The 22,962-nt window shown below is 43.2% G+C and overlaps 1 protein-coding gene across 3 annotated transcripts in view; it reads left to right on the top strand.

Moving 5' to 3' along the window:
• MAST3 (microtubule associated serine/threonine kinase 3) overlaps positions 1-22,962 on the top strand; it is a 254,091-nt gene that overhangs the window by 180,869 nt on the left and 50,260 nt on the right. For all 3 annotated transcript variants that reach the window (XM_088450860.1, XM_088450862.1, XM_088450861.1), the window contains 5 exons: positions 8,119-8,327; positions 10,130-10,268; positions 11,158-11,290; positions 15,872-16,037; positions 18,627-18,728. In XM_088450860.1, the coding sequence (XP_088306986.1) occupies positions 8,119-8,327; positions 10,130-10,268; positions 11,158-11,290; positions 15,872-16,037; positions 18,627-18,728 (749 nt within the window). The remainder of the gene's footprint in view (positions 1-8,118; positions 8,328-10,129; positions 10,269-11,157; positions 11,291-15,871; positions 16,038-18,626; positions 18,729-22,962) is intronic.

Below are 22,962 nucleotides of genomic sequence, written 5' to 3' on the forward strand. Positions count from 1 at the left end.
TCAGGATGCTTCCTTCGGGCGGCGGATTCTCCTTTCAGCACAGGAGCGTCCCCACCCTTAAAGGATACTGCTTTGGGACATCCCCAAGGTATCCTGTGGATACCGTATGGACCCTGATGTAGAAAATAGGAGATATGGTAAGAACTTACCTTTGTTATCTCTCTTTCTACGAAGTCCATAGGGTTCCACAGGACTCCCGCCCTGTCGCACCTGTGCTGCAGATGGGCTTTGCTCTGGTCACCGGTTTTTCCGTCTCCCTCTGGTGAGAATGTGATTCGTGTGTGTCCAGATCTTTTTTCTCTCTCTTCCTTCTCCTCCTCCGGCCTATGGCTTGGTACGTAACTGAGATGCCTTGGGGCGGGGTATAGGAGGGGACCCTAGTGCATCCTGGGAGGCTGAAAACTTAAAACTATGTTGCCCGATGCCTGATGTCATCACCTATACCCCAAGGTATCCTGTGGAACCCCATGGACTTCGTAGAAATAGAGATAACAAAGGTAAGTTCTTACTATATCTCCTATTATTAAACTGTAGTAGTCAATTAAAGAAAATAGAGCAATATAAAAGAAAATAAAATGGAATAATAAAGTGCTTCAATACATAATGTTGGTTTAGAGATTTCCACTGCATTTTTGTATGTCCTGTATGTTCATATCTTATTGCAGAGGTTCCCAAATTCCACCCTTACAGTCCAGGTTTTAGAGATATCCATGCTTGAGTCCAGATGGTTAAATCAAATTGACTGAGGTACTAATTTAAGTCACCTGTGCTCAAGCATGGACGGTAATGGCGGAGTTTGTGAACCTCTGATCTATTGTATAAAAGTAGGTTACTGCGCAGTGATACCTCTTTTTTTGTGCTTGTTTCAGTTCGCAGTATCTCTTATATTTACATACTAATGACTGCATGGTGCCTCTTCTCTTTTTCTGTATGCTTGATGCAATGGTTTATATATAGCCTATTGTACTTTGTATTTGAATTGGACATTTATTAAAATGTATTTAATGTGCAATAAAAGTAAATGATGTTGTTAAGCACACAGATGAGGCTATGCACACCATGCAGTACTTTGGACATTCCTGCATGTTCCTAACTACTTAAACCAATCTTTTTTTCCTTTATGTAATACCCCTTTTCCACCTAAATTCCGGGTCTGACCCGGAGTTGGAACAAAGTTCCTATCCGGATCAGACCCGGAATTTCGCCAGCAACGTCTCGGGATATTCCCAAGTCGGCGCCGCTCACACCGCAGTCGGGTCTGCATAGACCCGACTTTGCCGGAGTGAAAGTGGTCGCTTGGAGATAACGTCATCTCCAAACGCCACTGAAGCCGGACCTATCGGCCAGCTAGCAGCGCACTCCAGGTCATCGTGACCCAGAGTGCGCTGTTCTCACAGCAGGGTTTCACGGGCTACGCCCGTGTTAAACCCTGCTAGTTACCTGGTTTGGATTGCCTGGTCACTCAACCTGGCGATCCAACCCTCTCCCCTTTTACACCAGGGAGCTGCCCGGGTTAACCCATCAATAACCCGGGTTTTAGCTCCGGTGTTAAAGGGGTATTAGTTGTGTTGTAGTGTATTTATGCCAAGTACTTGCTGTAGTATTACTTGAAGGTTTTTATATTTTGCAAATACACTGCTTTTATTGTGCATGAATGCACTTGGCCAGCAACAAAACTCACTCGATTGCACATTTTATAACTATCCTTACTTTGTGTTACACTAACAGGGAAAAGTGTTCAAGCATATATATTGTATACCATGTAACCTCAGTGGAAGCGAAAGGAAGTTAAAAGAATACCTGTTAAATATTATTTGCAGTTGTGGTTTACTTTTAAATGTTAGCTTGGTGTTTCAATATTGATCAATCATTGTATTTATATCCCACGTGGGATGTAACCACTAGTATCCAATGCAGAACAGCTTTTCTGAACTCTGACCAATCAGAACGATGCTGCTCTTTATTCTTATAAGCTGATAGTACATGTTTTCCAAATGGAATGAAAAGTGGAAAAATAGATTATTTTTTAGGGGTTAAATAGGTATTTGTTGTAGGGTCTTTTTTCATGTGCACTATGCCAGAGCATGCTGTTCCTTGTAGTTCTATAAGTGCCAGCATGCTCTGGCCTCCAGGTTTAACATACTCAAGTTTAGGGCTGCCAGGACTTCCTGGGACCAGTAGTGCGCAAACTAACCCATGCACAGTACAAATTAGCACATTCTACAGTAAGAACGTACAGCCGAATCTACATCAGCCCTTATGTTTGGTAGGCCTAAATGACAGGAATGGTTCCCAGGAAGCATACTTCAGACTAGACTGATGATTAACTCCTATGCGTACTAATGCAACTATTAAAGGTACTTTATGCTTTAACATTTAGCTAACAACCTGACAATTGATCTTAGTGACACATAGTAAATTACAGATAGTTGCCCTTTCATAGATCACTCTAATACTGTAGATAACCAATATCACCAGATATATCCACATTTATCCCTATTCAAGCAATCCTCTAGTACAGAGGCTTCCAAACTCTGAGCTCAAGGCACCCTAACAGTTCAGGTTTTAAGGATAAATATGCTTGGGCACAGGTGACTTTATACCTCTTTTCCACCAAAAACCCAGGTCCGACCTGGGTTTTTGGACATGGTTCCAACCCAAGTCAGACCACATTTACACTGCTTCTTCAATCAGGGTTACTCCCAGGTCAGCCCTGTTCACACTGAACCCAGGTCTGCCCTGCTGAACCTGTGAGGTCATCAAAAGTGGCAGGAGACTGCTCAACAACCACCAATCAGCTCACATGACCCAGGTCGGATAACCGGGGTTGCGTCGTTTACACTGCATCCTGGGTCCGACCCTGGTAGCTACGTGGGTTGGATTGCTGGGTCACTTGACCCAGGTTATTTTTCAGACAGAGCTGCGACCTGGGTAGACCCAGCAAAAACCCAGGTTTTTGCTCTGGTGTAAAAGGGGTATTAATTAGTACCTCAGTCTATTGATTTAACCATCAATGCTCAACCATGGATATGTATGAAATTATTTAATACATTTTTTTTCTTAAATATAGGACTATATAGTTTCCCAAATTTTGATGTTTTAATGTCTAACTTGTAGTAAATTCTAGTTCTCTCTTAATCAGTTAATCATTCCCTGTCCACATAAAGCAGGTTATTTATGCCACCTTGCAAAGTTTTAAGCACCGACTTCCTGTTTTTATATATGGTATTACTTTAGCTAATAGTGTATTACTGTAATAATGTTATGAGCCAGATAAGCTGTTTGAGATAGTTTCCTTCATTGCTACTGGATGGTCCAAAAGGGATTCAGAATAAGATTCAAATGTGGAGTAGGTTGGGCTTCTTTTTATCATATGCCATGGTTTGTGCTTTTTGTGCTTTCATGCTTCAAACTTTCCATTGTTAATTTTCTCAGTAACCACTTCTGCTTCCCAGTTATTTATACCCCAGTGCTGTGTTTTTTGGGTTTGTTGGATAGTTTAAACATGTTAGTGGTCTGGCATAAATAGATAGTAAGGTGCATAAATATTGGGACATTGACAGAATTTTCATATTTTGGCCTCTATTCATCACCACAATGGCTTTGAAATGAAACAAACAAGATGTGCTTTAACTGCAGACTTTCAGATTTAATTTGAGGGTAATTACATCCAAATCAGGTGAACGATGTAGGAATTACAACGGTTTCTATATGTGCCTCCCACTTTTTAAGGGGCCAAAAGTAATGGGACAAACTAAACAATCCTAAATCTAACTTTCACTTTTTAATACTTTGTTGCAAATCCTTTGCTGGCAATTACAGCATGAAGTCTGGAACGCATACACATCACCAGACGCTGGGTTTCATCCCTGGTGATGCTCTGCCAGGCCTCTACTGCAAATGTCTTCAGTTCCTGCTTGTTCTTGGGGCATTTTCCCTTCAGTTTTGTCTTCATCAAGTGAAATGCATGCTCAATCGGATTCAGGTCAGGGGATTGACTTGGCCATTGCATAACATTCCACTTTTTAGCCTTAAAAAAACTGTTTGTGCGTATGTATATATATATATATATATATATATATATATATATATATTAGGGGTGAGCGGGGTCGGATTTCTGAAATCGGAACCGATCCAAGGCCGATCCGAGTCAGGCTCGACTTTTCCCGCCTGACTCTGATCTGAAATCGAGGCAAAACGTCATCATCCCACCTTCCGGGTCTCGCGGGTTTTGGATTCTATATACGGTACCCGCGTCTGCGCCATTTTTTCACTTGGCTGTGGCAGTGAAGAGGGAGGGTGGGAGTTATGGCTGGCTGGGCAGTGTAGTGTAGTGTAGTGCTGTGCTGCTGTTATCCATAGGGGCTGTGTCCACTCCTCCAAAGTCCATAGGGGCTGGCTGTGTTGTGCTGTGCTGCTGTTGTCCATAGGGGCTGTGTCCACTCCTCCAAAGTCCATAGGGACTGGCTGTGTTGTGCAGTCAGTTGTCCATAGGGGCTGTGTCCACTCCAAAGTCCTGTGCAGTGTCCCAGTCCTAAAGGGTGCTGTAGTATTGTCCAGGGGGTGCTCTGTCCATCAGGGGTGCTCCCCCCAAGTGCAAAAAAAATAAATATATTTTCTGTGTTTGTGAATTGTGTGCGCAGTAGCCGCACGTGCATCAACAAAGTAGTGCCAAGCGTGCGCCTGTGTCATAAGTAAAGGGCCGGCTGGCTTGACCGTTAAAGGGTGCTGTAACCCCCAAAGTGCACTCCAAACCAAATAAAAAAATATTTTCTGTTTTTGTGAATTGTGTGCACTGTGGCTGCACGTGCATCAACAAAGGAGCAGTGCAAAGTGTGCGCCTGTGTCCCATAAGTAAAGGGCCGGCTGGCTCATTTCTTAAAGGGTGGTGTAACCCACAAAGTGCACTACTCTCCAACAAAAATAAAAAATTATTTTCTGTGTTTGTGTGCGCCTTAGCCGCACGTATATATCAATATAACATAAATGGAGGACCAAACTTTCTCCGATAAAAATAAAATAGGGAAAGATCAAGATCAACTTCCTCCTAGTGCTGTTGCTGCTGCTGGGAGTTGTTCATCATCCCAGAGAGGAAGTAGGAACACCACTACTTTTACTAAACAATTGACCCTCCAACAGTCCCTAGCGAGGAGGATGAAGTACGACAGCAGTCATCCTGAAGCAAAACGTATAACTGAGGCCTTGACTGCTATGTTGGTGTTAGACGTGCGTCCGGTATCCACCATTAGTGCAGTGGGATTTAGACAATTGATGGAGGTAGTGTGTCCCCGGTTCCAAATCCCGTCTAGATTCCACCTGCATCCTCAAAGCAGCAGCGACAAGCGTGCGTCTGTCTGTTAAAGGGTGGTGTAACCCTCAAAGTGCGCTCCACAAAAAATAAAAAAATATTTTTTTTCTGTCTTTGTGAATTGTGTGCACTGTAGCTGCACGTGCATCAACAAAGGAGCAGCGCCAAGCGTGCGCCTGTGTCCCATAAGTCTGTTAAAGGGTGGTGTAACCCCCAAAGTGCTCCAAAAAATAAAAAACAATTTTTTTTCTGTGTTTGTGATCTTGTGTGTGATGTAGCCGCACGTGCATGAACACAGTAGCAGCGCCAAGCGTGCGCCTGTGTCAGAAGTCAAGGGCCGGTTTGGACATCTGGTCTGGACTGAAGGACGTGCCAACAATTTCTGACAAGTCTACTGTCACTGCATATGATACTGTCCTCAAAGCAGCAGCGACAAGCGTGCGTCTGTCTGTTAAAGGGTGGTGTAAACCTCAAAGTGCGCTCCAACAAGCGTGCGTCTGTCTGTTAAAGAATAGACTGTTCAGAATAGACTGGAAATGAGTGGAAATTAATGTTATTGAGGTTAATAATAGCATAGGAGCAGAAAAACCCACAAATTCTGTGATTTTAGCTGTTTTTATGCTTTTTAAAAAAAAAAAAAAACAGAGATCCAAAACACAAAAGCCAGAACCCAAAACACGGAAGGGTGGTTTTGGCAAAACCAATCCAGATCCAAAACACGAAGAAAGATCCAAAACCAAAACACGAAAAGTGGCCGGTGCACACCCCTAATATATATATATATATATATATATATATATATATATATATATATATATAGTGTGTGTGTAATTTCATGTGATTCACGTGACAGTTCATGTTAATTTTTAGAAGTTTAAATGCACCACACAAAAAAATGAAGCAGGAATTCATAATATATGGGGTAGAGAGTCATAATTAATACTTAGAAGCAGAAAAATTTACAATTTTAGTAGTTACGTTTTATTGTTTATATGCGTGATTCATGTTACAACAGAATGGACATAGGAACTGAGGGGACTTATATTTATTTAAACCTGCTCTCCTAATTATTTTATAATATGATTGTTATACTCTACACGGGTGTATCTGTAACGGGTGCAGGGTGTGTGCAGTGCATACGGGCCCATAGGTTCAAAGGCCAAAATATGAAAATTCTGTCAATGTCCCAATATTTATGCACCTGACTGTAACTGTCCCTAAAAATAGTTCCATGGACTAATCCAATACCTAGCAAATTTTGCGAATGGTATAGGGAAATTGCAAATATATGAAGGAGAAATGTTCTGCTCTTCTAACAAACTATTTAATGCAGAAAGATCAGACAGCCCAGCTCTTTATTTTACAGCATTTTATGGATGAGACCTCAAGTACATAACAAAAACTTGTTCACATGCAAAACCACATTAAAAAGAAAAACATACATTATTTACTATGGACTCTGTTAAGAAAATGGACAAAAACAAGTCTCATGGGTGGAAAAGATACAGTCCTGCTTTCTCTACCACTCATTCTCCTAGTGTGTAAACCCTTTCTAGAAAATAAATTGTCATAAATGTCTTTTTTTATTCGCCATTTAATATAGCTTGCTTTACTTCATGGACATAGTTGCACCCCTTAATCTCTATAAATATAAAGTCCCCAGTTTACGATTCTGTCTGTTCGTTCGTTCTAATCTGTTGAAACACTGGACGGTTTTTGATGGGATTTTCACAATTTTATACAGAATTGGTCAAGGAAAGTCACAGAAAAAAAATCTTGTACCAAGCTGCTGAATAGGAGCTGGCCAGGGTTCTGAGACAGTGAGAGCAAATCAGAGATAGCAATGTGCCCTGTTGCTTAGCAGCAGCCTAGAGAGGGTAGGGAGTCGGGGACTAAACAGGGTCACATCTGAGGGAGAAAGCGAGTGAGAGCCTCCAATGAACCCAGGACAATGCCCTGATGCAGACATAATAGCCAGGAAGGAACCAGGGGTAGGCATAGCTATCAGGAATTGAAAAAAAGAAACAACCATTGGAACACCATCAATTGATTTCCATTTGATGGTGGCATACATCGGACAGGCGGTTTCGAATGGTAAAAACACTACCATCGGAACAAAAACATCCATGGCTAGTAACCCTCCTATTCCGATGTCCACCCCTACGCTGTTAATCTGCAAGCGGACTACTGCCACTGCTCCTCCACCGTGAAGTGCTCCCTCTCCAGCGTGATGATCCCGCCCAGTTACGCACCCTCGGTGAACAGGATTCACCTCCCATAGAAGTCAGGGCTTTTCTCGGACAGGGCCACCACGGCAAGAAAGCTCAACAGGAAGACCAGGAAATACTGGGTACGTTGTGGACATTGCTTATCGCCATGTTCGGTAGCTGGGGAAGGGTGCGCATGGAGGCTGCGGAAATATGCCCAGGTGCCCCAGCCCCGGGGACATGGTGCTGATAATGCTTACAGTAGCTGCAATAATAATCTTTCCATAATCCTCCTTCCCTTTTAAGCACATCCCAGTGGCTGGGCCCCAACCGGCTGCAGGGCAGCAGCAGTGGGGGTTGTGGTGACACTGGTGAGATGCAGTGGGTAGGCATGAGAAGCAGGGGGTAGTGTTGAGACGTGGCTTTGGTGAGATTAAATTGTTGCAAAGTCAGGGAGGGTGGCTATTATTCAATAAAATACTCTGCCATATTTAATATTTCATTTTGAAAGGGTCATATTTTACAAACTCTCTTTGATTGCCTTTCTGTGACAGTAGGATAAATAGAAATTTAAAAATGTGACCATACATTCTTTTCTGGTAGTGCCGTGTACCTGGTCAGGCACAAGGAGACTCGGCAACGCTTTGCAATGAAGAAGATCAACAAGCAAAACCTGATATTGCGAAACCAGATCCAACAAGTGTTTGTTGAGCGAGATATCCTAACCTTTGCAGAAAACCCGTTTGTAGTCAGCATGTTCTGCTCATTTGAAACTCGACGCCATCTCTGCATGGTCATGGAGTACGTGGAGGGTACGTATGCAAATTCCATGGAAAGTCATTTATTTATCACATGATGTTTTGGAAAGGTAGGTATTGTGATAGTAGTAATACTTACATTAATCTGATAAAGGGACTGCTGCCTGAAATAAATAAACAGTGGATGTGGCTTTACACTAATAGCTGAGTCCATACTTATGGGTAAAATGCTCCATAATTGGTGAGGAAGAATATGGACCTCTGCAACATGTTTCTGTTCATTATGCTATTCTTGGAAGTGACTGTCACTGTGCATATGTTTAGCCAGTCTTCAGCAATTATTTGGCAAGTACCATATAGCGACTTTGGGAATAGCCCAATTATCACTTTGCAGAAGGTATGAATTTATAAATATGTAAATATTTGTGACATTAATTCCACATAGCACATTGCCCCCTCCATAGCTTTACTGAGCTTTTTTTTACGGAGCTTTTTTCATGAAAAAGGTTTTGCCCCTTTCCTGATTTTTTTTTTTCCAATTTTTGTTTATTTGTGCAACTTTGTGGGGTATTCAATTAGCAGCGCTAAAGTAGTGCTGCTAGTTGATTGCGGCGGGCTATCCTATTAGCCGCTAAGTGCCACCCGACGCCGGCACTTATCATGGATCCACGATAAGTGCCCTTTTTTTCACCAACTAAATGGGTCCTATGTGTTTTTGACCGAAATTATAGGATAGGGTGAAAAAAACATTAGCGAAAAACAAGGATAATTTCCATTTTTCACCGATTGCGGCTATCCATTAGCGCCCAAACTATGTTCAGGGCTAATTGGATACCGCCCTTAATTGGTTGAGATATTTAAACTAAATTGAATAAAAAACAAAGACAACCTGAGGACGTGCAAAAAAAAGTTTTTTCATGATATTATCCATCACCAACTGGCCTTGTGTGAAGCAGTAATTGCCCCCTTAGTTATGATGGGTATACACTATACAGTTGTAATTATAATACAGTTATACTTGCACAGTTTATGCACGTGACCAATCTGAACAATCCAGCATGCCTGTTTGATCCAGTTTTTTTAAAGTGAAAGTCAACCGCATCAGCCAGTGTATGCTCAGCATAGCATTTGTCTGAAACAATTAAGTGTGACAAATATACAAAAACAGAAGAAATCAGGAAGGGGCAAAAATGTTTTCAGGTCACTGTAGCTCTCATTGCTCCCTCCACAGGCCTCCCTCTGCCCCTGCACTTAACTTAATCCTGTGTCTTCATGCTGCTCCAACCTATTCAGCTTAAACAAGGAAGTGAATTTAGTTTCTCTTCCTGTCTGAGCACTGTGGAGGCGGCTATCTGGCATGTCTCCTCCAATTCGCTCAGCGATTTGGGGAGACTCTGTTGTCAGATTAGCTTCATGCATTTAAAAATTTATAAGATGAATCGCTGTGTACTCGCCATCAGTGTGTCCTCTGCTTTGTGCAAAGGAGGTCACCTAAAATGTAAATTGGCTGTTTCTGACAGATTGGGCGCTGCTGGCTGGGGTCCCAAGGCTATGTAGGTGGTACTTGACCTTGGGTACCACCTAGCTTTGCTAATTGTACCACCAGTCGAGAACCACTGATCTAGGCCTTTCCAGAGGGTAATTGTATGCATTTATAGTAGGCATTGCAGCAAAGAATCTCTGCCATCATGAGAAGATACCATGATTATTTCTCAGTAGAAGCTTTTTGTAGCTTAATCATAAACAGTGGAGAAAAGGGGTTATTCTTGTTAGAGCCCATTAACATATTTTACTCTCTTAATATCCTTTTACATATCCTGGAGTGTAGATGTACAAGTGAAGGTGTTCTCTTATAGGTGGAGATTGTGCCACTCTTTTGAAGAACATGGGGCCTCTCCCTGTTGACATGAGCCGCATGTACTTTGCTGAAACTCTCCTGGCGCTGGAGTATCTACACAACTATGGCATTGTGCACCGAGACCTCAAACCTGACAAGTTAGTTCTTCTCTTTAACATTGCCATTGTAACAGTGGGTATGACATTACTGTCTCTGTATGACCTCTGCAAGTTATCTCTGAATAAATGTATCATTGCAAACGTAACATACAAGGTTCAGGTGCTGTAATCAATAGAAAGACTTTGCTTTGGGCTGCCCTTGTCAAATCTAATATCCCATTGGTAGTTATCTGCACATTATTTGCTCTGTGTGTCTGGTTATTATATAATATATTTCTTTATATGTGTCTTATTATATTTTTTTTCAAATTAAAATACAGCACCCAGTGTGTTTTGGGAGAGATTTATCAAACTTTCTAAAGAGGTCTAGTGGAGGTTTTGCCCATAGCAACTAATCTGATTTGAGCTATCATTTACTACATTCTAGAAAATGATAGCTACTGTAGAACCCGGATGCTATGGCCAACATCTCCACTTTAACGAGTTTGATAAATTCCCCCCATAGTCCTCATTCCAACCAGAGACCCAGAAGCAAAGAACAGGAGTCCAAGCAGCTGGGACAAGATGTAAGGACAGAGAGGAGGGGTCCCAACAGAGTTGAGAGGGGACAAAATGGCATGGGAGAGAGGAGAAGGGACAGAGTGGCAGAGCAGAGAGGAGGGGGTCACAGGAGCAAGAGAGGAGAAAGGGACAAGGTGGCAGAGTAGAGTGGTTTCAGAGAGGAGGTGGGTTCTAGGAGAGAGGCGGAAAAAAAAATAAACCTAACAACCACCTATCACAATATTGAAAGGGGGGAAGAATATGGTGATATGTGGGATGGATATGGGGAGGCATTGGAAACAAGAGGAGAAAAAACCCAGCACAATAGCTAGCAACCCAACAAATGATGGGTTCAAAATACTAGTTATAATATTCTTTCTACCTGCAGTTTGCTTATCACTTCTCTTGGACACATCAAGCTTACTGATTTTGGCCTATCTAAAATTGGACTAATGAACATGACTACAAATCTGTATGAGGGGCATATTGAGAAGGACACGCGGGAGTTTCTGGACAAACAGGTTTGTATTCCCCTTTTCCTTTTTTTTTTTTTAATGCAAAGACCAGCCAGAATCCATAAATGCTGAGTAATTTGGTCATACATGAAAAGTAAACATATTTGAGAAGTCTCTGTAAGATTAGGGGAAATAAAGAGTTATGCAGTTTAATTTGTGCAATTAATATGCTAAGTACAGTAATATACCTGTTAAAATGTAAAATGTTATATTGATCAAGGGCCTTATTTAGAGTTGTACACTAATAGCATCGCAGCAATGCTAAGATATGCTAATAACGTAGAAAACGTCTTAGCAAAAAGACTCCTTCTGTCGGTAACGCAGAGTGCTGTGTACAAAGCCAGATCACTATTGCAGTACTCGCCCATCTGAGTAATACCCCTTCTACTCCGACTGAAATATCCCGGGTTAATGCACGTGAATGCGCATAATCCCGGGAATTTCTTCGGCGTGAACGGATCAACCCGGGTCCAGTGACCCGGGGATCCGACCCTGCTCAATTGCAGGGTTGAGCGCGGGTTATTCCCGTGTCACCCTGCAATGTAAACGGCGCGGCCCGGCTCACGATGACCCGGGTCGCGCTGCATGCCGCCTGATGGGCCGGCTTCAGTGGCGCTTGGAGATGACATCATCTCCAAGCGGCCACTGCAAGCAGCACGAAGCAGTGCGCCCCACCCGCTCTCCCTGCCTCCAGACCGCTGCAGGATAAGGTAAGTAGGTCGCGGAGGGGGGAGGGGAAAAGCGCTGCTCACCGTCGCCGGGCAGCCGAGTCAGTTCTGACCCGGGCTAGGTGTGAACGGTGCCGACTCGGGCATAGCCCGGGTCGGCGCCGCAGTGTAAAAGGGGTTTGCCCCGGGTCTGATCCTGGTTGGAAACGTGTTCCAAATCCCGGGTCAGGGGTATAAGTGTAAGCTTGCTAAGAATGGGTGACGGACCTTTTTTTTTTTTTTTTTTTATTCCGGGACCAGTAATACCCCTTTTACACCAAAATCCCGGGTCGACCCTGGAATTTGAACACTGGTCAATCCCGGGTCGAACTCTGCTTCAGACCCCGTTTATACTGCAGCTCGAACCGGGTTATTCCCGGGTTTGCCCCGTTTACACTGAACCTGGGTAATCCCTGCTTTTCTCTATAGAAGTAATTAAAAATGGTCTGTTTTAAGGTCTGACAAAGATGGTCACAAAAGGCAACAAAAGAGAGGGGTGGGGACTGCTTACAGCATTGCTACAGACTGCTGTCCTGGCTGAGGAAGACTGTGTATCAGCCTGCATTTGTGGCTGTTGGTCAGGCTGTGGTGCAGGCTGCAGTTCTGGCTGTGGCAGGCTGTGTGTCTTCCTGCTTTTGTGGCTGCTGGTCAGGCTGCTGTGGTGCAGGAGATAAGGCAGGCAAGCGATGGCTTCATGTGAGTCTCTCTATGCAGGGCACTGACAAATTACATCATCTGCCAGTGCCCCAGAAGCTCCAATCAGCATCATTCAGAGCTAGCCAGATCAAATAAGCAGGGTAGCACCCGTTTACACTGCCTCATGACCCGGGAACAACCAGTTTTCAACCCTGCTCTCAACCAGAGTAAGATTGCCCGTTAAATCGACCCAGGTTATTTTTTTGGGAGCCGTTCACACAGAGCCTCAACCCGGATCGACCTGGCAATAACCCGGGTTATTTGTTTGGTGTAAAAGGGGTAGAAATCTCCATCAGAAGGTTGAGACCCTGGCCTCGGCGCTCACACAAAACGGAGGTGACATGCCTCCATTTTGGGGAATGGTCTCTGTCGCCGCCTATTCCCCGTTCTCAAACGGCTATAGCTTGTCAATCTTAGGTTGCAGTGGTAAAACAGTACATGGGCACTGTGGCCGGAGAGCAAGTGCCGTCCCAAAACATTGGTCAGTTGTGACCGATAGAGGACTGCATGCGGGTCTGATTCAGGCCCAAAGTCTGTCCAATGTGGTATCTTCCCCATCTCTTAGCTGAAAGGCTATTAATGCTCCTTTGTTTTGCATCACTCACTGCAGACACTACTCACTTTATTGCAGCCTATCAGACATGTTAGGGCTGATTCTGAGTCACATGTTGCTGCGACTGCTTTAGCATTTTTTGCCATAGTCACGTCTGGACTATATGCTAATGCTAGTATAGGCCCTTCCCCGATGTACAAGCGTGCATCTGGATGTGCGTGGTCTGAGACGTCCCTTTTGAGCGTCTGTAGACACTGTAATACCACTTGGTGCATCTTTAGACGCAGATTTTAAGTGCAGATATTCTATCTGAGTAAGGCCTCAAATGTGAGCAATTAAGCATCTGTGTAAGCAACCTCTTCAGCGACCGTTCCATAACAAGCCCATAAGACAGACAATCTCCTAGCATCTGAATAGCAACCTCCCAGTCACCCCCCTAAGAATGCCCAATACATTTCTGATGCCGTGCATCTCAATCGCAGTTTAACTCATGCGCCATAAGAGTTTTAAGGTTTTTTTTGCGCATGTGCAGAAAATTGTTCAACTCCATGAACATCTGCATTGCATGCGGCTCAGGCCCATTAAGTTTTGCATAAGGGCTCAGCCAGATTAGAGCAGAATATTATAATTTGTCAGTACACTCTACAGATGTGTCCACATACATCTTACTTCCTTGTACTTTGACCGGCCCTTTTTAGCCTTGGCATGAGTCTATGCGGCGGCAGTTGTACAGAATATAGGAATGCAGCATCTCATTATAATCAGCAGAAGCTGCTTGGGCGTCCCATTCGCATTGCTTTGCGAATAAGATGCATTTAAATGTAAAAAGTTGCACGAAAAGACACTCGGCACTACCGAGTTACATGGCGCTTATGCGTTATGCTTAACGTTCATTAGTCTAAGTTTAACATTATAGCGCACAGAGGCAAGATGTTTGTGAACACATCTGTATTTTGAGTGCATAACTAAAGGTCGGTACGATCCCGTAAACAATGGGGGATCGGCAAGTGCATACACACTTCCCGATGCCGGCAGCGATGGTGGACACCATGCTGCATTCGGCACAGTGGCCCTCGCTGACGATGCGCTGGAGTGCGCATGGTCAGTGACATTGAGTGTACACACTAGAAGATGTGCCCGATATGTCAACCCATCCAGCCGGATCGGACGACATATCGTCTACTGTGCACCCGGCATAACACAAAGGTTTGAGCAAGTGCTGCAAGCTACTATATGTTTGGTCTCTCAGGCAACACTAGTTGAAATTAGTGCGTGAACATTTGACCTAACCATTGTCTTAATAGCTGTGGGGACAGTCTTTTGGAGTTTGTTGCGGTGGCACTGATATTCTCTATACTTTTGCTCTTTTTAATAGTACTACAGCAAGATTTGGGTTAAGAAAACTGCGCACATTTAATATAAACAAATAGCAATATTTATTATACCACTTTCAGACCAAATCCAGGACTCCGAACCTTCTTTTTCCTGGGTTATTGAACACTGTTTGAACCCGGGTCACTGGTCTGATACCCTTTCACACCGAACCCTTGTCTGCCATGCAAAATAGTGCAGAGTCATCAAAAGTGGACGCTTACTGCTGACGTCATCTCTCAGCGCTCCAGAGTCATCCAGATCTGCCAAATAGCAGCTTGGTAGCGTGATCCAGGTCTAATAGCCTGTGTTGCACCAATCGCACTACAGGCTACCCTGGTCGGTCCCGGGAAAACCATGGTCGAGGACCCGGGACATTGGACCCAGGTAGACCCTTTCACACAGAGACAGGACCTGGGTTGACCCAGCTTGCTGCGGCATATCCCGGGTCAGAAGCTTGGTGTGAAATAGGTTTAAAAGATATTTCTGTTAATAAAAATGTAAAATAAACATACAAAACAATGTGAGCTAGTGACAAAGCCAGCAAATGGCAGTTTAAATACTTAAAATTTTCAAGTCTTTCACATTTAGCAACTGTAATGCAGTTTTACTTCCATGGTTCATATATGAAAATATAAAAGGGGTGGTATATTTTGTCGACATTCATCATGCTGACACTGATGAAATATCGACATGATTAGAATGTCAACAAAGGATCCCTGGTGGTCTAGTGGTGATTCACCATGACTAACTTTCACCTAATGCCTACCCCTAGCCCAACCCCTCCCCTTCCCCGTGCCTAACCCCTCCCCTTCCCCGTGCCTAACCCTACCCTCCATTCAGAATGACAGCGTTTAACATGTCGACATTCTGCACATGCCAATGTAAAAAAGAACTTTACCCACAACATCGGAATTTACTTTTGTGGCATTAACTTTTTTCCCACTCCACCAGGCTTCCTGAAGCATTTAATGGTATGATTCCCTACATAATAAATACACTCACATCATTCAAAGAATCAATGGTGTTTATGAAGTTCAGGGTCAGTGGCAAGGACCACACTACTTCATCTTTCACTTACGACAAAGCTGGGTTGTACAGTAGACCAGTGCTGCACTTCTGAAGGTTTTGGGTGGCTTAATTTTCCTTTCACACTTTGAGATTCTGGAAATCTTAAAACATTTGTAGTAATTTTTTTGTTATCACATTATAACAAATACATTAGTATTTGGGGTTTAAAATGTGTCCCCCTCCATCTAGGTATGTGGGACTCCTGAGTACATAGCTCCCGAAGTGATCCTGCGGCAAGGTTATGGAAAGCCTGTGGACTGGTGGGCAATGGGTATCATTCTCTATGAATTCTTGGTGGGTTGTGTACCCTTCTTTGGTGATACAACAGAGGAGCTATTTGGACAAGTTATCAGTGGTAAGTGTATGAATATTTGGTTGCTTTGGAAGCATGTTATTGATAGATGGCCTGGTGCACAGGTTTTCAAAGTTGTGCATTTCATAATAATGTTTGACTACAACAATTGATTTGTTCCAGATCTGAACATTGTCAAAGATGTTTTCTAATATGTTAAGGAATGAGGAAGAATTGATCGAACACGTAAACAAATGTTCCTGTGACACAGTCCACAATATTCTAATAGTCACAATTGCACATTGAGGTGTATTTTCTGCTGTCATTCTTATATTTGTTTTTCATTTGATAATTATATTGTCTTTTTTTTGTTTTTCTTCTCCGACTAAAGGGGCATATTGTAATTTGCTTTGTAATTAGATGCATCATTAATTGTAGAGCGTTATTTTTCATCATTTGCATTTTATCATTTGTTCTGGCACTTCAAAATTGTCCCCCTAAAAAACCACCAGCCTTTTGGATAAGTATATATAGATATTTACGTAAATCTCCGATGTTTAATGATGTGCACACGCACAGGCGCCGCACTGCGCATGTGCTAATCTGGTCCTGCAAGGTGCGAGTGACATGCTGCTGGCGTTTGGGGAGCGACACTGAAAACTGGTCTCCTCCCTGCTTTGTGAGCGTCTTGAAGCCAGGGGTAACATCCTTAGATGTTGACACTGGCCCCTGCAACATGATTTTGATGGACATTTGATAGACCTTGATGGACATTTTGAATGACCTGAGGGTTACTCAGATCTTCAGATGTCCGATGTTCACACAGTTAGACCGATGCTGTGTCTTAGGTCGCAGTAGCGGATCAGAGAAGCCATCAGTGGGTGTTTTTTTAATTTCACGTTTCCTGCGGCTTTTGCATAATTTAACATAGTATACAGCAGCAGCAAAATTATTGTACATATCTGAATTAGGTCCCTAGTTAACAACTTGGATAATAACATTTGTCTTGAGTCTGGCTATGTCAGGTATAAGGAAAAAGGAAATGCACACTATGACCACAGCATTATGTGTTGTCAGATTTATGAGTGTAATACTTTAGTGCAGCTACCCGTATAGCCCAAATTCATGATTGATATCAGGAGGGCCTTCCAGGCTCTCAATCCTGCAAGGCATAGAAACTGTCAGATGAGAATGGGGTTGAAAATAATTTAAACATTGAATTTCTTATATAAGTGTTGCATTCAGATGGACAATTCAGAGAAAATAGAAGAACCATGCAGAGAAGTTATAAGGACTGGACCATGGGGAAGGGGATGATTGTGGCAGTGCAAAGGTGGATAGGATGGAAGAGGCAGATCGAGTGGACCTGAGAGGAGGAGAATGAGCGAGATAGTTCTGGGGGATTGGCACAGAAGGTGCTGTTGGGATGATAGGAGGTGCCCTGACACCACCACTATCATTGCTGTTGGGTGTGGGAAAAGGAGAGCAGCTTGACAGGTGGTGGTGTCAGTAAGAGATGCCAAGATTCTGTGATAGTTGAGAGAGTTGTAGAGGTAAGTAGTGTAATTCTGCATTAAAGTCTAACTGTTTTTCAAGGTCATTTTATGTTCCCTTTTAAGAACACTTACCAATTGGTTGGATTTTTTGTATAATGTTATGCATTTTTCTGTCTGTGACACTGTTATATCTTTTATGTATACATTTAAATTTGAAAATAGCCTGTTTAAAATGTATGAGAAACTGTGACAGCACTGAAAAACCGTTATCTACAACTTTTCATTTAACCACCGTCTAATTCTTGTTTAGCATTAGTAATCAGGTGCACTGTTTTTGTTTTAATTCACTTATTTGCAGTTCATCTTATGCATATATAATTTGTGTGTTACAGTATGCCGCAGCTAATATTAGAAATACACTTCTACCTGATAGTAGACTGATATTGCCAAGTTATGACTTTCCCTTGTAGTTAATTTATCCTACAACAGCCTTCCTGGTAGTTACCACCAACCCCTGTCCCCTTTAAACCACAAAAATTATATATTTAAATAATACTTAAAAAAAAAAAAAAAAAAAAAGACCAGACATACTCACTACAAAATGGCTTAACTAATGTGATTAGGGCTTTTAATCTGCTCAGCAATTCGCGAGTGGTCGTGTTGGCTGGCAGCAAGGTGAATCAAGAGAACGTCATGCCGTGATCGCACATCAGTAAAGATTATTTGAATCTCTCTATGTGGGTAAAACAAATGAAGTACTGGGGAACTACATTCATATTAATGACCTATTCACTTCAATGGAGTTTGTATTTCTAGCTCCATTGAAATGAATTGGCCATTGGGAAAAATACAGCGTAATGCAGGTTAAATTGCTTATGTTAACCCTTAGTATGTATGTATAAAATGTCCTCCAAAATAGATGAATGGACTTTCAAGAGCAGTGACATCCTTAGAACGGTCTGTAAGGGAAAACAAAGTGTCCTAAATGCTGCAACTCAAACTTGCGATCATGTATACTTTATATGAACTGAGTATGGAGACACAGAATACAATTAATTTTTTTTTGCATGCATTTGCCTGCTTTGCGTTTTTAAACAAAAGAAGTAAGTGAGACTCTGTATTTTCTAATCCTAAATGTCACATGGTTTTTTTCTAGATGATATTGTTTGGCCAGGAGGTGAAGAATCTCTTCCAGCTGATGCACAAGATCTCATCACACGGCTTCTGAGACAATATCCATTGGAACGGCTAGGGACAGGTAACAATTGACTCTGCATATTATGTATCTGTATTCTTTGTATAAATATGAATAATATATCTATTCTATATCTGCCTTACTTACGTAGTCTCTCGTTTATACATAAGGATAGTTTACTTTAGCACAAATCTCTTAACCAGTCAGCTGGGTAAATTTTTGGTGCTAGCACATTTGAATTATATACAAATATAGGATCAGAACTGCTTCGAAGTTGATCATTTCTTTTTCAAGAGTTCATATTCATAATTTGGTTACCAAGACTAAAATTGTGTAGAAAGAAATTAGAAAAATTGCACATATTCCCTATTACTTATGAGCACTCTTTAAATATTACAACACTGGAATATGGGAGTGCAATCTTGCATTAAACAAAGTTCCTGTTAGTCTATCTCAACCAACAGAACTTCGGTACAGTTGTGTTACCATGCAGTAATCCTCTCCACTTCCTGCGAGTTAATGATTTCCAGAATACAATTCATTGGCTGGGATTATGTATGTAAAATCACATTAATATGTAGATTCCACTACCTCCCTTCACAGAATATAATGGTCTGACATATTATGCTAAGAGTTTACAATTTTTAATTCCCTGTTATAAGAGCACTATTAGTATGTAAATTGCATTTATAAAGTAGACTATTGCATGCCATTTGAGTGCTGGTATGACAGCTGGGAACAAATATCTGTAGTTGTTAGATTTAATATATCCTAGATATTACACCACCCTTGCCTATCTCCTCTAACAATATTTTACTAATTGGTAATGTTTGGGCTAGTAAATTACTTTGGGAAAGTCTCCAGGTTTTATACCACAGCAAAGTAACCATTTTTATGTATTAACAGTTTAATAAATAGTACCTAAATATTATGCAGCTTTTACAGCGAATATTTAATCGTTCACGTCTTTGTCTAGTGGAGTTTACAAGGTTTCCACATATAGCGTTCCCGCTAGGCTGTTTTAGCGGGGCACGGCGCCCTGCCCTCCTTCTGGAGGACAAAAAGCACCCTGCCCTCTTTCTGGAGGGCAAAAAGCGCTCTGCCCTCACAGCCTGCGGGGGCCGTCTTCATCCGCGGGTCAGTGTCCCGTGGGTGGAGGAATGTTTGGTGACCCGGTCACCGCCGGAGATTAGACGCCGGGAGCATGCGCCCGGCATCTATTCTCCCTGTCTGCAGCGCTTGCCGGGCACACCCCCAAGAGTGATGAAAAGGGGACGCGTCTTATAGACATGCCTCCTTTTCAATGACCACGCCTCCTTTTTGGACGCGCGTGCGCACAAAGGTGCCCTCTCTAACTCCGGCGCCCTGCCTGCCGCCGGAGCTAGAGTGAACGCTACACATACATTCCACAAGTGTTCCGCAGTGCCTTATAGAGTACATAAACAAATAAGTGAACAAGAAACCAGTGACTTACAGTACAATACAACGCAGGACAAAGACATGGTTTATACACATTGCTGCATTAGCGATTATGACAGTCAAAATAAGCACCAGGGAGTCAGCAATCAAGTGTAGGTGTCCTTGTGGGGAGTAAGGAGTAGAAGAAAGTATAAGTAAGGAGAAGCCCATGAGGAAAGAGTGCCCTGCTTGTGAGAGCTTATATTCTAAAGGGGAGGGGCAGACAAACAGGCGTGACACAGATGGGGTAGACAGGGAGGAAAGAGCATGTAGTAGCGGGTTAGGATGAGAGCTGGAAGGCCTTGATGAAGTAGTGGGTCATGAGAGCCCGTTTAAAGATTTGTGGAGAGTCTGAGAGGAGGAGAGTTCCAGAAGTAGGGAGCAGCTCGGGCAAAATCTTTTGAGGTGGGAGGAAGTAATCAGTTGGCGGGAGAGACTGCATGCATTTGTTGAGCAAAGTGGTCAGAGATGTAAATGGGAGAGGATTGGATGAGGACTTTGTGTGTGTGTAAGAACCTTAAATTGGTTTCTGAAGAGGAGGCAGATGAGCTGAGCAGCAGCATTGAGGACAGATTGGAGTGGAAAGAGGTAGGAGTCTGGGAGGCCAGATAGGAGGTTACAGTAGTCCAATCTGGAGATGACCAGTGAGTGGATGAGGGTTTTAGTAGCATCCAAGGTGAGAAAGGGACTGATCCTAGAAATATTTTTGAGATGGAAATGGCAGGACTGCGAGAGGTGCTGAATGTTTGGTTTGAAGGAGAGGGAGGAGTCCAGGATAACTCCAAGACAGCGCAATTTGGGGCGAGCTAGATGTGCCATTAATTGATAATCAAATAGTGGGCAATGAGGTAATATGGAAAGGTGGGAAGATGATCAGTTCAGTCTTAGACATGTAAAGTTTAAGAAAAAGCTGGGACATCCAGGAAGAGATAACATAGAGACAGCTTAAGATACGGGTGAGGAGAGAGGTGGAGAGGTCAGAGGAGGAAAGGTAGATCTGAATATTATCAGCATAGAGATGATATTGTAGGCCAAATGAGTTGATGAGTTCATCTAAAGACGTATATAGGGAGAATAGGAGGGGTCCAAGAACAGAACCTTGGGGACCACCTAATGTTAGTTGAATTGGGGGGAAAGATCAGTCGTGAGAGGAGACTGAGAAGGATCAGTCAGAGAAGTTGGACGACAACCAGGAGAGGACAGTGTCACGTGGCCCAAGAGAATGAAGAATTTGTAGGAGAGGGTGGTCCACAGCGTCAAAAGCAGTAGTGGAGAGAACGGATGCCAGATTGAAATGAGTCAAGTAGGGAGTAGAAGGAAAGAAAGGCGGTTGTAAACAATACTCTCAAGAAGTTTGAAAGCAGAAGTGAGGAGAGAAATGGGTCGGTAGTTGGAGAGTGTGTCCGGATCAAGGGTAAGTTTTTTTAAGAATCGGGGAGACAAGGGCATGTTTGAATGCAGAAGGGACAGTGCCAGATGTAAGGGAGAGCTTGAGGAGGTGAGCAAGATGGGACCAGGCAGAAGGAGAGGGGTAGCGGAGGAGGTGGGAGGTCAAGGGGGATGTAGAAGGGGGATGACCGGTTGAGGCCCATGACTTTCTCTCCAGATACAGGGGAGAAGGATATCATAGTTGGCAAGATGGATGGGGAGGGGTTGTCTGGGAAAGGAAGGGGTGGAGTACTGAGGGTCTGGTGGGATATGATGTCCTGACATATGGAGTCAATTTTAGATGTAAGTAGGTGGCAAAGTCAAGGGCAGAGAGCGAGGAGGGAGTTGAAAGTAGCAAAGAGACGCCGGGGGTTTGAGGGCTGGGAGGAGATGAGGTTCTTGACATATGATTGTTTGGAGAGGGACAGGGCAGCACTGTAGGATGAGAGCATAAATTTGAAATGGAGGAAGTCTGCCTTATAGCGTGATTTCCTCCACTGTCTCTTGGCGATTCGTGACCACTTTTGCAGGTATCTGGTGCATTTTGGATGCCGGGGTTGAGGTGTGGATCTGCGTGGGTGAGTAGTGATTGCCGGAGCAACAGAGTCAAGAGCAGAAGTAAGGGAGACATTGTACAGGGAAATGGCTTGTTCAGGGCTGGAGAGAGAAAGGATAGCGGAAAGAATCGAGTCAAGCAGGGAGGAAAGCCTCAATGTTGCGTAATGGTAGCCTTAGGAGGTGAAGAAGGGGGTTAAGTTGAGAGAAGGTGATGGTCAGAGAGGGGGGAATTGGAGTAGTCAGAAATATCACAGCGGTGAGTGAAGACTAGAGAGCCCATTCACATGGGAGGGTGAGGAGGTCCATGGCAAGAGACCAAATGAAGATGTGAGAGTAAGGAGTTTAGGGGCAGAGGATTCTGTGGGATATCAACTGGAATATTGAAATCGCCTAGGATAATGGAGGGAAGATCTGAGGAGAGAAAGTAAGGGAGCCAGGAAGTGAAGTTATCAAGGGGGACAGTAAATGACAACTACTCGAAGGTGTACTGTTTGGGAGAGGCGTATAGCATGAACCTCAAATGTGAAGAATGTAAGGGATGGTTAAGAGGGTATTAGCTGGTACCAGGAACTGAGGGATAGAAGGACCCCACCACCACCATGGCTACCCACAGGCCGATGGGTGTGAGAGTAGGTGAAGCCCCCATAGGAGAGCTGCTGGAGAAGTGATGTCAGAAGGTGAAATCCAGATTTCAGTAATGGCTAGGAGATTCAGGGAGTTGGAGATGAAAAGGTCATAGGTGGAGACCTGTTTATTACAGACCGATCTGGTCATTCAAGGGCGCACAGGATAGAGGGAGAGCATTTGTGGGAGAATGTGAATAAGATTATCAGGATTGCTCTAACGTGGAGCT

This window comes from Taudactylus pleione, unplaced genomic scaffold, assembly GCF_031769625.1.
Source record: "Taudactylus pleione unplaced genomic scaffold, aTauple2 ptg000532l, whole genome shotgun sequence".
Taxonomy (NCBI): domain Eukaryota; kingdom Metazoa; phylum Chordata; class Amphibia; order Anura; family Myobatrachidae; genus Taudactylus; species Taudactylus pleione.